The 15,452-nt window shown below is 40.1% G+C and overlaps 2 protein-coding genes across 5 annotated transcripts in view; one reads left to right on the forward strand and one right to left on the reverse strand.

Moving 5' to 3' along the window:
* The window catches only part of LOC116047866 (cytochrome P450 1B1), a 4,000-nt gene extending 2,336 nt beyond the window's left edge, over window positions 1-1,664 (forward strand). The window contains exon 3 of the mRNA XM_031296885.2: window positions 811-1,664. Within this exon, the coding sequence (XP_031152745.1) occupies window positions 811-1,417 (607 nt within the window). The 3' untranslated portion in view covers window positions 1,418-1,664. The remainder of the gene's footprint in view (window positions 1-810) is intronic.
* Window positions 1-15,452, reverse strand: part of LOC116047867 (regulator of microtubule dynamics protein 2) — a 62,108-nt gene that overhangs the window by 5,881 nt on the left and 40,775 nt on the right. The gene's annotated exons all lie outside the window — the stretch shown is intronic.

A 15,452-nucleotide genomic window follows, 5' to 3' on the forward strand; every position in this document is an offset into this window, starting at 1 on the left:
TTTCTTCACTCCTCTGTGACAATAAACTGAATATCTTTGAGTTGTGGACAAAGCAAGACATTTAAGAACGTTGTCCTGGGCTTGGGGAAACACTGATTGACATTTTCACCATTTTCTGACATTGAATAGACAAACCAGAGAAATGCACACAGCCCGTATTCAGAAACTGCCTCTAAAAGAACCAGGACTTCCGTACAGTTGTGATGTCACAACTTTACTATAGATATAGGTAGAAAGTGCTGCTACAGTGCTGTTACAGTCATTCCCTGGCTGCACTGACGGTGCAGAGACTCATCAGAGACTGAGCGCAGTTCGTGGGGATCAGCCTTTAAATAAAGTGAAAAACAAATGAGTGGTGGTTGTCACTAGGACTGGGTATAGTTTTCGGTACCGATACCAATACTGTGACTTTGATACGGGTTCCTGAACGATACTTTATTTTCTTAATTTTAACAAAAACTAATTACAACATTACGACAAAAATCTAAAATGTATTTTTCAGCTCCTACCACGTGAGCCCCGTCTCTGTTCCTAACATAGACTTTTTCCTGCGTCTCTATGACGTGTAATGTTAGACAGCCAATTACCAGCATCATTAGATCTTGGTAGAAGTGTGCTGCATGCTTATTGGCTCACTGACACTGATGAGATTTACTCCTTAGGTATTGAAATTGGGTATTGAATGACGAGGCATTTTTCGATACTTGATACTAAGGAGGCAATTCGGTCGGTAAATACTAAAAAGTATTGCATTCGGCACCCAGCCCTAGTTGTCATCTAAAACCTGTGATGTCTCCCCTGTGAATGTAGGTATCCTGAGGTGCAGGTGCGTCTCCAGCAGGAGGTGGACAAGGTGGTGGGCCGCAGCCGGCTGCCCTCCATCGAGGACCAGCTGCAGCTGCCTTACATCATGTCCTTCATCTACGAGGTGTTGCGCTTCTCCAGCTTTATACCGCTCACCATCCCCCACTCCACCACCACCGATACCTCCATCATGGGCTACAGTGTACCAAAGAACACAGTCATCTTCATCAACCAGTGGTCCATCAACCACGACCCCACCATCTGGTCCCACCCCGAGAGCTTTGACCCGCAGCGTTTCCTAGACCAGAATGGAGCGCTGAACAAGGACCTGACCACCAACGTGCTCATCTTCTCCCTGGGCAAGCGGCGGTGCATCGGCGAGCAGCTGTCCAAGGTGCAGCTCTTCCTCTTCACGGCGATGATCAGCCACCAGTGCCACATCACCGCCGACCCAGCCAGGCCCGTCACACTGGACTACAACTACGGTCTGACTCTGAAACCGCACCCCTTCTCCATAGCTGTGACTCTGCGCGAAGATGTGAGGCTGCTGGATGCGGAGACCAGGCCGGCCGGCGCAGAGGACGTCAAATGCGAGCCCTCATCAGACTCATGAACAGAAAAATTAAATACAAAACTGTAATAAGCTAAACAAATAAGGCTGAAACACAAAAAGGCTTCTGAACTATATATTTGTGGGCTGAAAACTATATTTATAAGCTGAAATCTTAATCTTCTTTTAAAAAATTTAAATAAAACTCAGAATGGTAACACATCGCCACCCCAAGCAGAAAAACACTGCTAAATTCTGCAGGTTTTTAATTTTTATTTCTGGATCACTGCTGAAAACTGTAAAAAAAAAATCTGCAGATTCTGTTTGAGTCTGCTGTGTACTGACTCATTTTTAAGCATAAAAGTGCCAGGAGGGAACAGGTGTGGCATCTGTTTTCACAGGTTACCTTGGATCAATGTGGTTTTTTTACAACGTCAAACACAATTGGACATACCAGCAATGAGCACCTTCTTTTGATTCATCAAGGTGGAGGACCTCAATGAAGGCAACAAGCCTGATAGCTGCTGTAACACACTCATTTGGGTGTGAATGCTATTGCTGCGAGAACTAATTGAAAAGTAGAAACCAGCAAGCTAACATCGCCGTCAGAGTGCCTTCATGCTTTCTATTAATAGTTTTGCTTGTACATTGTATCTCTAAAATGTCCAACGCATTCTCATTAATGGGTTCATAGGATATTGTACAGAAATTTATGCACACCGATTTGTATGATGTCCTCCGAAATTACGGTGACCCCACGGCCGGTCACGCCGCGACCGGTCACACTACAGTTAAGTTTAGTGGTCTTTACAGTTAAAATTTGGCCGACAAAAGTTGACTGCGAGCCGGCCACAGGGCAACGTGAGGGGTCGGTCGTTTCACAGGCCGTTGCAGCCGTTTAGCCGACAAAAAGTGAGCGTAATGCGGCGACAGCAGTTAAGTTTAGAAAAAAGATTGTTGTTTGGATTAAAACACTCCCGGGACAGGAACACGCATTTCCCCTGTGGTTTCCCCTGGGATACGAACACCACTCTCCAGGTTGAAAGCCCCCCCTAACTTCCTCCCTATGTAGACCAGAATGGTCCTATACAGCAGCAGTCAATGTGGTGGATACAGTAATAAATATCTGGAATACATACGAATTACTAATTAATTGTATGTACGAATGCTTCATGAAATGTCAGCTTTTCAGGAATCCCTTTAATGTGGCTGCCATTCTCAATTCTTTCTTGCTAATAAGGGTTCCAAAACATATTTAATGCAATGGCAAAGCTTCTTGAAACATACATGTGATTTTTGAAGGTAAGCACTCAAAACTGGAAATTGTTATCAATGTGACAAAAGTAATGGCACAGTGATTCTGCGTGAACAGACGAATAAGCTCATGGAGTGCATCAGCCCTTTAGCCTCAATGTCTACTAAAATAAAATGTTCAGGACTAACGTGTAGTTTATATAAATATATATATAGTGTCAATGTCAAAGTGTGTAGTTCATATATATATATATATATATATATATATATATATATATTTATATAGTGCCAATGTCAAAGTGTGGTCACTCAGGAATAAGGCCCCATGAAATGTTACATTATTTGAACTATTTGGCTTTTTGAAAGTCATCTAATATATTGTGAAGTCTACTGTGGATGCTGTTTGAACGGACAAGGCAAAGTAGTGTCAGGGTCCACCCAACAGACCTGCTGGTGTCTGTGGACTGCTGTCCAATGCATGTATAAAAAGACTAATTTTAGATCTGTGTTATTGAGTCATTTATTTCTCTTTTTTTGTTACTCACAAAGGTTTTTGTTTAAAGTGTGAATGTTGTAGAATGCTGCTCGATGGAAAAGCTCTTAACCCCGTCATTTTATTCCCAAGCTCAAGATGAACCAGTTTGTTTCCTATTCATGTTGTTTTATTTACAGAAATATTCATGCTGTCAACATTAGGGTTGGTACACCCGGGGGGGGGGTTATTGTATTTAATTTGTAGACTAATCTAACTGCTGCCTCAGCATGAGAGACTAATGTAGTGACTGAAACGTCTTGTATTTGAGCATTTGTTGTCTTCCTGATGAAGTGTTTCGGAATTTTGTTAGTCAGATTCCTTTTTTGAAATAACAGCCGACTTTAAGCAAGTAACAGACCTGACTGGTATTCATTATTTTTAAGTAAATCACAATATATCCATCGATGGCGCCCAGTGAGACAACAATAATAATCATAATAATAATAATAATGATAATTTAATTTATATAGCACCATTCAAAACTACCGTCACAAAGTGCTTCACAAACATGGAGAAATAAAAGAAAGTAGGAGAACAATTTAATACAAATTCATAGTCAACAAATAGAAATAACAAAATGAAACAGCTAAAATTAAAGATAAAAATAATGGATAAGAGGACTCAAAAGGACAGATAAAATAATAATAACTATTATTATAATAACCTTTATTTATTCAGACAGGGCTAATGAAATCAAGCTCGATGACGCCCTGATTATAGCCCTGATTTCTATAGAAAGAAAAACAATTCTTAAATTACAGTACATATAAATAATATGATCATACAAATATTGTGATCATAAAACAATACCAAAATGTAACTTTTATTCATCTTAATAATCTTAATATATAATAATTAAGAAAAAGCCAAACGGTGAAAGAGTTCCTAAAGTAAGATAATCCAAAGGGTTGGGGCCCTCACAGCACACAGCCCGGCGCCCTGCTGTGTCTCAAACAGCGCACTTCTGTACTTATACTTACACTTACTCACGGATGCTGCACTCAAAACTGTCAAAACATTGAGTGTGGAACGCTGGACATTACTCTTCACGATTGCCTTTTTTGCTACGGAGCAGTAGTCTCGCTTTGCCAGACCTTCCTCCACAGCGCTGCGGAGGAGGGTCTGGCTAGTCCACACAGCATTCCAGGATGGGAGAAAAAGGTGCTCTGGTTTATTGCCATTTCTTTAAACCAATCACAATCGTCTTGGGCGGCGCTAAAAGCCGGACGGAGCCATGGTGCCGCTGCAAAATAGCCTCGGAAAGGAACTTGTTTTGGTGGAACATGTACGTTTCAAAGGTTGTTTTAGTCGTGCAACAGAAAACTCAGATTGGACAGATAGCCTAGCTAGCTGTCTGGATTTACCCTGCAGAGATCTGAGGAGCAGTTAACCATAGTCCTCTACCTATATATCTACCGGAGTTTAGAACGGCAACAAAAGAAAGCACAAGGTAACGAACATCCGGCCGAAATGAGGGACATCCGGCAGAATTTCCGGCGGCACCAGAACAATCCCGGAAATGAAACGTCGTCGATATAGACTAACGGAGCTCAAACTACGGGACCACCAATGTGTTTTTAAAATGGTGAGTGAGGAAGCTGCAGCGGTTGCGATTTGGACGACGAAAACCAAATACAAATGTCATTTATACATGTTTTTATTTCTTCAATAAGTACCACTACACTGTAGTCAGATAGTGATAAAACAAGCCAATATGTTTTTTGGCGGGCGACAATAGGTGGCAGCAAACCGCCGCCCGGCTACAATTTACCATTAAAAATGAATGAGAAGAAGAGTTATTTCCAGGCAGTGCTTAACGGCCGTGCGTGATTTGAGACAACACGACCCTGCATGTCGAAATGTACACAGTACTCAAGTGGGTACATGTAAGTGTACTCACGGAAGTATTTGAATTGAGACACACAGCCAGGTAGCTCGGTGCCATTACCATGCAGTGCCTTAAAAGTCAAAACTAACCTTTTTTTTAAATCAATTCTAAAATAGACAGGCAGCTAGTGAAGGGAAGCTAAAATAGGAGAGATATTATCATACTTACATGATTTGATTAAAAGTCCGGCGGCTGCGTTTTGGACACCCTGAAGCCATGTAATCATGTTTTGGCCAAGGCGTGTAAACACAGCATTCCAGACCAGAAGTGATAAAAGCACCAATAACTCTTTGCAGATCATTAAAAATGATAAAAGATTGAATTCTGGAGACAACCCTGGCGTACAGTTTTCTAAATCCAAAACAATATGACAGTCTACGATGATCCTCTACAACAGGGGTATCAAACTCTATTTCACTAAGGGCCACACTGGAAAATGAGAATCACATCAAGGGTCAGACATGTAAAGTTTATTGACATGCTTTTTTTTCGTTGAAAAAGTAAAAATTACTACTACTTTATTACTGCATGTCACTTTTTTTCTACATTTTTGTAGCTTTTTTTGTCATTTTTACCGAATTTCTCAGATGATTTTTGTCACTTTAAAAATTATTTTTTTCTTCTCTTTTTCCGACATTTTTGACGCTTTTTGTCGCATTTTTGTCGATATAAAGCCCTACAAAAGTCCTCAAAAAAGTTCTTTAGCCATCATAGAATTTAGCAAATCATGCAAAACAATGATTACATTTTTTACAGCAACCCCTTTCCCAGCCTGAATATGAAAACTCTTTGCTTCTGGGGGAATTTCTGAGTCTCACAGTCGGCAAGTCACCTAATTGCAGTTTGAAAAACAATTTTCCCATGTTTTTGGTTTGGGGAACAACTAGACGGGCCAAAATCTATTGTGAACCTAACATGATAAACGAGCCAGATCTAAATCTGCAAAGGGGCCGGATTCGGCCCACGGGCCTTGAGTTTGACTGCTCTAGAAGTAAACACATAATCTTTGTTAAATTGCACCACTGATGCCATAGTTCAGTTGGTAAGAGCAGAAAAGCATTGCATAAGCCCATGTTCCCTTTTCCTCAGAACACCAAAGTCAAATATTACTTTCCACATACAGATTTCGTCGAAGTTGAAGTGGAAATAGCAGAGGAGTGAAACCACTGTTGAAACTACATAGCATATTGTGGAAGGGTAGCAAATACTGTATATCATGTATTACATGCAGTACTGTGGTGTACACTGCAGCAGAAGGAAATAAAAGTCTGTGTGTTAAACAGTTTAAAATGAAATAAAACTTCCAGTTGCTTAAAGTTGATCTGTTCCTAACAGGGTCAAGAAATACCTGAAATCCAAAATGTTGCAGTATCTTCACCTCATGTGCTTTTTATGTACAAATTAGCTGTGTGCACCGACAGACATTTTGGCTACACATACTGTAACTTCAGCTGTGATGTTAATCTCAACCTGCTCGCCTGCATGTTGTTCTGAATGGTAATAAACAGACACTTCACTATTTGTACTTTACTACTAAACTGTTCTTTTGTTTTTCACTGATGCAGTTGTCTGTCGACAGGTTAGAGATGATATGATGGACCCATTTTAGCATGAAATTGACACAATTACAATTTCAAAAAGGTAGTGTTCAAAAGATTTGACACCAATGTGCCTCCGCACCAGGGTGAGTATAATAAACAAAAACTTAAAGTGACTATATGTAACTTTTTAATGTTTCTGTCATTTTTCATACAATGATCTTAAATGACATGTAACAGCAAACGAGACTAACAGTGAAAAACACTTAATTTTTATATAGTTTTTAGTAAAGCCTCTGCCCGGGTCCGATTTTTACCGTGCAGTCATGGAATGATTTACGGCAGGTAGATGGTGCTACAGTAACACATTGTGACGGTTCACAGATTTCTTTGTAACACCTGAAAGCCTGTGTTAGAGTATACCAGCGGAGCCAGGTAAAAGTTAGCAGGAGATGTCTTTATATAGGCCTAATTGTATTTTAATGTTATTTTAGAAGTTATCTGCTGTAGTTATGGCTGATACTGGGACAGGACCATCACAGAAAAGAAGGAAATTAAATGAAGAACTTAAAGCTAAAAGTGAAAATGAAAGACAACGATAACGTGAGTTACACTCGATCGGGCTATCAACAGATGGAGACAATAACGGGATTGTAAATGATTCAAAAACGTCCCCGAATTGGCCCTCAGGTATGTAATATGTTTAATTCATACATAAAATAACTTCACAATGCGCAATGTGGTTGTACGTCAGTAGCCTACATTAAATTATGTCCTCCTTCCATTAAGTGCAGACGATTTATTCCTTTAAGTCTGTGTTCGTGTTGGCCTACTGTTTTCTTTCCCTTGTGCCCCTGTACTTGTGTAAAGCGTCGTGGGTTTCATGAAATGCGCTATATTAATTAATTACTACGTTGGTTGCTACAACAATCTCTTAATGCTTTGGCTCGTAACAGAGTGACAGTGATACCCGGTTTGCTCACGAGACATCCAAAGTAGTAAAAACACAACCACTTTTCTCCAAAGCGTCCAGTAGAATCAACACAAACTGAAAGTTACATATAGCCACTTTAAACTGAAACTATATAAAAACTAAAACTAAACTGAAACTTTATTCCCAGGTTAGAAAACTAATACAAATAAAAGTAAAAAATGAACGCAAATCATTCCAGTTTTAGTTTCTTAGCTATACTATTTCACTTGTGAAAAAAGACTTTCCGTCCACTCTCGTGACATTAAACCTCAGAAATTGATCAGACTTGACATGATACGGCGTTGTGCCGCAATTGCTTCACATCGGACACTAAAGTAACATGAAGATTAAACATTAAAGGTCCAATATGTAATATATTTACTGTAATAAATCCAAAAATGACCCCAATGCGTCATCATCTATTAAGGAAACATGCTAAGTTGAAATACTATCTTTTCTGACAACAATGCTAATGCCAGTATTTTATTTCCGTTCCGTGACAGAATTTCTGTTTGTGTTTTGGCCTGTGTGTTGGTATCAACTTTACAGTTTGTCAGCCAGGCCGGGTTGCCAGATATACCTGTAAAAACGTAAACCCAGCACGCTACAGCTGTAACGTTAGTACAGCCATGAAAGCAGCAAACAAATGAACAGGATCAACGGAGACAGCTTAGAGCCCAAAAGGATGTTGAGTTGGCTAATTTCCTTCTGAACAGGTAAGCATTAGCTTCAGGCTAATTTATCATGGCTACAAGGGACGGGCATTTTATGTCATTTCAACATTTGTGTACTCACATTGAATTATATAGCTAGAGTACCTGAGTTGGTTACTCGCAAAAACAATTGAGATACAGCCAGTAATCATAATTCTAAGCCGAGGAAGGGTGTGGCCGTCGGGTGGAGAAGACTCCGAAGTTGTTGTGTTTTTAGCGGTTCCTACTGTAATTCTAAGCCGAAGAAGTGTGCCTGTCAGTTGGGTACAGAGCTCCGCGTGAGCACAGGCTTTTATGACTGTCAATATAGCCAGCATCTAACGTTAGCTACTCTGCTGTGCTGTGGAGTAATGTCTGGCTGTGAGATAAGCGTCTAGCAACATTGTTGTGGATACTCCGGTATCAGCCTGGCAACCTCCGTGAACTTCGATTCTGGGAAGGAGGGGGCGGGGGAGACGACTCTCTCCAGTATTTTGAATTTGTACTGCAGTAACTATTATAAAAACTTGCAGTCAGTATTACATATTGCACCTTTAAACATGGCTATTTTCCAACCATGTATTTTGTATGTTTATATAGCTACATATTTCTGAGACATTATATCTGGCCTGGACAAAAACACACTAAAGTTAAATATATAAAGAAACTGAAACTAAACTGAAACTAGAAAACACACTCTGAAAACTAATTAAAACTAAAATGAAATCCAAAAGTCAAAAATAAATAAAATCAAAAGTAATTGAAATTTCAAAACTATTAAAACCTTGCTCCGCACTTGATGCTGAATAACAGAACATTCTCATTACTGTGACGCTCTGAAAGGCATGTTGCCAGGTCAGGTGGGAACCAAAGGGAAGTGTTTGGGAGATCCCTTTCCCTGCACAGCGTCTTATCTCACTTTGTCAGAACATCCTGTACTTGATCAGCGAGAGACTTGCAGCCAACCGGCCAGACATACTTTTCAGAGTGCGTGACAAATTCAGATAAAACTACACTAGATGATAACTGATACAGTATGGCTCTCTTCATGCTACAAGCACAAAATTGAATCTGAAGACTAAGTAGTGCCAGTGAGGTCATGTGTGGCAACGTGCCAAGCATAATCTTTATGAATTGGAAGGAAAACACAAAGTTCGCTTTTTGCACCTTTCTGCTGAAATAAGCAGTCACACTGAGCTGATAGGTCGTCAAACACAAATGAGCTCCAGAGACAATGCCATCATGGGTAAGATGCCTGAATCAGTGGGATTGACCTTCCTCCACAGCGCAGCGCAGGAGGGTCTGGCTAGTCCACACAGCATTCCGAGATGGGAGAAAAATGTGCTCTGGTTTATTGGCATTTCTTTAAACCAGTCACAATCGTCTTGGGTGGCGCTAAGCTCCGGATGGAGCAACGGTGCCTCTGCAAAATAGCCTCGGGAAGGAACTTGTTTTGGTGGAACGTGTACGTTGCTGTCTGGATTTACCCTGCAGAGATCTGAGGAGCAGTTAACCATAGTCCTCACAAATCCACCGGAGTTTGGAATTACAACACAAAGAAAGCAGAAGGTAATGGACATCTGGCCGAAAAGAGGGACATCCGGACGGAATTTCTGGCGTCACGTGAACTATCCCGGAAGTGGAATGCTGTGGATATAGACTAGTGGGATAATAGTCTTGCATTGCCAGACCTGTCTCCACAGCGCTGTGGAGTAAGGTCTGGCTACAGAAAAAAAAACTCTCTGGGTTGTTTGCATTTCTTTAAACCAATCACAATCGTCTTGGGCGGCGCTAAGCTCTCGACGCAGCGACGATGGCTCTGCAAAATAGTCTCGGGAAGGAACTTGTTTTGGTGGAACATTTGCACCCCACAAAAGAAAACACCACATACAATACTTGTAATGTACTTCTGTTGATCCAAACTAGTGAAATAATGACGTGAGTTATAATAGCAGATAATATCAGCCTTCATGGGTTATTGTTTTTGTTGCGTTTCCCTTCTTGCATTACAGGAAACAACAGGAGGAAGCAAATATTCCTAAAATATGGCACAAAGAGTAGCTATCTGAGATATGTGCTGATTAAAACCATGACAGGAGAAATGTCACGTCTTGCACGGTAAAGCAGGTGCCTTTCATTAAGAAGGGCTGTGGTGGAATAAGCCTGCTGAGAAAGATGAAATATCACACCAAGTAATGCAAAGACACATCCTATGTCATTACAGCTTACACCTGTCAAGACTGTCTCAACAAGATTAACGTGAATGTCTTTATTTAAGCTTGTATCCTGCACAGGTCGGGGACAAAACATGCAGCACAACAAGATCCTTCTGCTGTTGACTGGGAGTTGTATAATTTCGACATAGCTGAGCTTGGATTGTGAATGGAGATCTGAATGAATGTTAGCAAGATTGTACAGACAATCAGAGAGCTCAGAGAGGTCCCTGGCTGTTGGGAGCGACTGATAGGAGCTCAGGAATGAAGGAACGATAGTGCTGAAATGTCAGCGCAGGGCCGGAGTCAACACCATCTTAGCTGAATCCGAAGCAGCAGCTGGAGTCTAGACAAGTGGTTCCCAAACCTTTTCACGTCAGGGACCCTTCAACTGACACAAATTAGACCCCCATTTGATAAGATTGCGTCCCAGGGTCCCCCATCTGACGGGACTTTTGCTTTTAGATGTTTTATTACAGAAAGTGTATGAAACCCATGACCAAAATATTCATATATTTTGTCATTGTGTTACCTGGATGGATTTATAGTGAAAATAAATGATTCCTCTTTTTGCTGGGGACCCCCTGGAACCCCCTCAAGGACCCCTGGGGGTCCCCAGACCCCACTTTGAAAACCACTGCTCTTGACAACCCTGTCGACAGGTCAAGATCAGAGCAGACGATGAAAGAATGAAGATCAAAACATGACCAGAGATCTGTACATTACATCGGAGTCATCAATGCATAAGCAGGCAACTGTCCTATATGGCCCCAGAGCCTCCGGGGCCCCAAAGGCTCCAGGTTCACTGCGTTGCAATTAGTTATGTGGTAATTTAATTAATAGCATGTTTCTTTTTGTGGGAATCCTATATGTATGCACCACTAAAGCACTATACAAACTGAAATAAAAGGAGGTAAAGGTGACATCTGCATTATTACATAATAAGCTTCAGGCCTCTTCTTGTTAAAGTTAAAATCTAGTTTTAAGGCCTTTATTATTTCAGTTTATATTGTGTTTACATGGCACATATACACCTAGATTAATCGTATTGATCCACAAACTAATTACTAATACTATCAAATATTAGGGGAGCAAGCGGGAGAGACTGGTGGGTCAGAAGGCATGTGGCCTTGAGCACCTATAATGCTTTTTTGTATTTTCCCCATCTTTTAGTGTGTTATGCAGTTTTTTGTGTGTATGTAATAGATGTATTAAGTATAAAAAAACACATTTCACTCCAAATGGAGCTTTCTCTCCCACAGACAGCACTTTTTCTCAACTGCCTAAAAACACCTGGGCCACATTCCTGTTCTAATTTCTCAATTTGTGACATCACTAATTGAGAATGCTAGCATAGTTTTTCATATTTGCTGCCTATAGGTGCTGCCTGAACATGCACAGCCTGCCCAGTCTTTTGTTTGAATATGGTTGACCAATCACAAGAGAGTGGGCCAGCTGACCAATCAGAGCAGACTGGGCTTTTCAGGAAGGCGGGCCAGTCTCCGTCCAGAGCAACGGGATCTGTTGGTCCACTCTTATATACTGTCTATGTTTTTTCCAGGTAATATGCTTTATTTACTTCCTGGTGGAGAGTTAGATTTAATCTATTTAACATGTTTGTTTAATCCATACGAAAACCGTGTAAACATTACAATTCGCCAGATTACAAGGCCCAGAACTAATCTTGCACATTACCTACAATTTTCATTTAACCTTATTTATACTCAATAAAACAACACGTTTCGTTTTCACACTATTTATGGTTTGAGAAGAAATTAAACAAACATATAATGTGTTAATTAGTGAGCTTTATAGGTGCTGGTTGACAGATTATTTTATTTATTTTTTTACATTTGGACAGAGCCAGGCTAGCTGTAGCTTTAGGTTAACGGACACATATGAGAGTGGTAAGACTGTATTCTCGCCTAACGCTTGGCCAGAAAGCAAATAAGCAAATTTCCCGAAATGTCAAACTAATCCTTCAATCCAGCCCTGGTTGGAAGTGCATTAAGTGTTTGCACTGCAAGTCCAGGAGTGACACAGAGAAATTCCAGGAAACTCCATGGGAAGTAAAATGGACATGATTTTCACCTGCTCTTTTGAAATAATGAGAAGAAAAAAATCTGCAGCCTCTGAATTCTAATGCAACATGGGTCCAGTCTTTTAGGCCAGAACGTACAGACATTGAGATTAGATGCATTCACACACAGATACATACTTACACGCCTTCATTTTTAAGAAAGAAACAGATCTCAGTTCATTATGCAGCTGTTTCAGTTGATGCTTTCAAATGAAGTGCACAGGAGGCTATAAAAATCAGTCAAGCAAAGACTGTATAAACAAACACCTGTGCTCATTTGGAGTGGTTCTACCATGGGAAAAAAAAAAAAAAAAAAAAAGGCTGAAACATGACTAGACTGGTGGCCTGAATCTGATCCAGTAACAAATTCCCAATTGCCCTGGCACAAAATGTGCTGCCTGGGGAAAAGAGAAGGGATGCCTGAAAACTCCACAATCATTGATAGTCATGCAGGAGCCTGCTTGTTACATTTGTACTTGTTTTTGTATTAAGATCAAGGCAGTTCATGCCAAAAAAATAAATAACAAAAAATCTCTGCACCTTTTAATTATGTTAGAAGAGATTACAAAACCTACTGCGAGAGGGTATTCCTCATAAACTGCAATAAAACTAACGAGCACACAAAAAAGCAGGACAACAAACTGACACCTCGGATCACAGATTTAATTATATACTCCAGCACCATTAATCATTCAGTGCACACTATCTCTGACACTGTACAGTACGATATCTATGTAGTGTATGAGATTTGAAGAATATTGTACTAGCTTTGGCATTTAAAGAAAAGAAAATACATTCGTAGTGCTGGTAGAACAATCTGTAAAGTGACAAATAAAAACATTTCTTTTTGTAATGTTTACAATTTCCATCAGCCTCAATAACATTAAATATATTGGAACGAATCACTCTGAATCCTTAGGCTCTGCCAGAACAAATCTCAAGAGTAAACAAAACTAAAGCCTCATGGCTTCCTTCATACAATATGCACATTTAAAATTGCATCACACTTATTAAATTACCAAGTGTAAAATAATTAGTGTAAGAGACAGTAATAAAATGACACATTTAAATATTATGACCTGGAATGCAACCGTACAGTATATGCCATCACATCACGCCAAAGCAACGGGTCTGCATCCTCTGCTATGTTCACTATAGTTTGACTACAGAGCCATTGGTCCAACATTTCTGTTACAGAGAGAAACACAGATGACAAAAACCCACAACTTGCCCTCCGCGTTCTCTGTCAATGACTCAATTTACATGTTTAATTTAAAACAACCTAAATGTTATTTATTTTTTTGAGCCTATCACCTTTTGTCACTTTGCGGGTGACAAATTGTGGCTGCCGTGGACTTAACAGGGGTGTTTTTTGTTTTGTTTTTTTACATTAATTGAGACCTCAGCAAAACTTAAGTTAAACCTTAAGCGGGATAATAAGGTGCTGTATAGGGCTGCAAATAACGATTATTTTCATAGTCGATTAATCTGTTGATTTTTTTCTCGATTAATCGATTAGTTGTTTGGTCTATAAAATGTCAGAAAACGGTGAAAAATGTGGATCAGTGTTTCCCAAAAGCCCAAGATGACGTCCTCAAATGTCTCGTTTTGTCCACAACTCAAAGATATTCAGTTTACTGTCACAGACGAGTAAAGAAACTAGAAAATATTCACATTTAAGAGGCTGGGATCAGAGAATGTTGACTTTTGTCTTAAAAAATTACTCAAACCGACTAATCGATTATCAAAATAGTTGGCGATTAATTTAAGAGTTGACAACTAACCGATTAAACGTTTAATCGTTGCAGCTCTAGTGCTGTATGTAATAGGAACCTTCTATAAACTTTTTTTTTTTTTTTTTACTTTTCATACCGAGCTCGAGTGGTGGTGATTGGGATGCTGCTCTTTCTCTGGCAGTGGAAAGGTTCATAAGAAAATATGTCTCAATAAAAACAATATAAGATCAATAAAATGTAAGGCAGTCAGAGCTCCATGTAAATGTTCAAAAAGGAACAAGTGGAAACTTAAAGGATTCAGGAAGCCCCCCCCCTAGGAAGAGAAACCTTCCTGAGTTAAAAAGGAATTTTGCTCAAAAACACCTGTATGGATCCCTAATATAACCCATTAATATGACTCATGAATAAAGTTCTGTAATGAAACTTTGACTTTCAGTTTCATTCATGGGCTCTTTGCCGAACCCTTCCGAGGACATCTGGTCTAAACTCTCCAATTATGAATATCAAATATCCAGTGTCACTCACTTCAACTCTGATACATTCTCTATGAAAAGTCCGACGGAGACTTCAGAGTAAAACGATTCAGTGAGGGTTGTTGACAGATCCAGAGGGTCCAGGAAAAACATTAAAAACGTCAGCACCCAGGGCTTTCTGAGATTGCATGTTGGATCATTCAATTACCTGCAGTTACACGTTACTGTCACAGGAGTTGAGCAGCAGGAGCAAACTGAATAATGAATGTCTAATGGATGGATGCCAAAGTCAACAACATAAAGAACATAATCACCAGTGTGTGTTAACTGCATGATCAAATAACTGCATGTGGAGTAGATGCAGCCGGCGAGCACTGGGGGCCGTCTGAGTGAAGGGGCCGAGAGGTCGCCCATGGGTCACAGCATTCAGACATCTTTGTTTGGGAGCGCCATTGTCTGATGGGCTTTTGTTATTGCAACTTGAATGTGTGGTAGGAGACACAACAAAAAAAAAATAAAAAAAATAAATAAAAAAAAAACAGGATGGAACAGGTAGTACTGTGGGGTCACTTTCCTAAAAAGCGACAGGTCTTTGTTGTCGAGGAAACTTAGTATCCTTGAGACACACTGGAGTAACTTTCCCTATCAGAGCCATCGGACCTCTGAGAGAATGTCTGCTACTCACTGCCGAACACAGACTGACTGGGAATACGTAA

This window comes from Sander lucioperca, chromosome 15 (assembly GCF_008315115.2).
Source record: "Sander lucioperca isolate FBNREF2018 chromosome 15, SLUC_FBN_1.2, whole genome shotgun sequence".
NCBI classification, from domain to species: Eukaryota; Metazoa; Chordata; class Actinopteri; order Perciformes; family Percidae; genus Sander; species Sander lucioperca.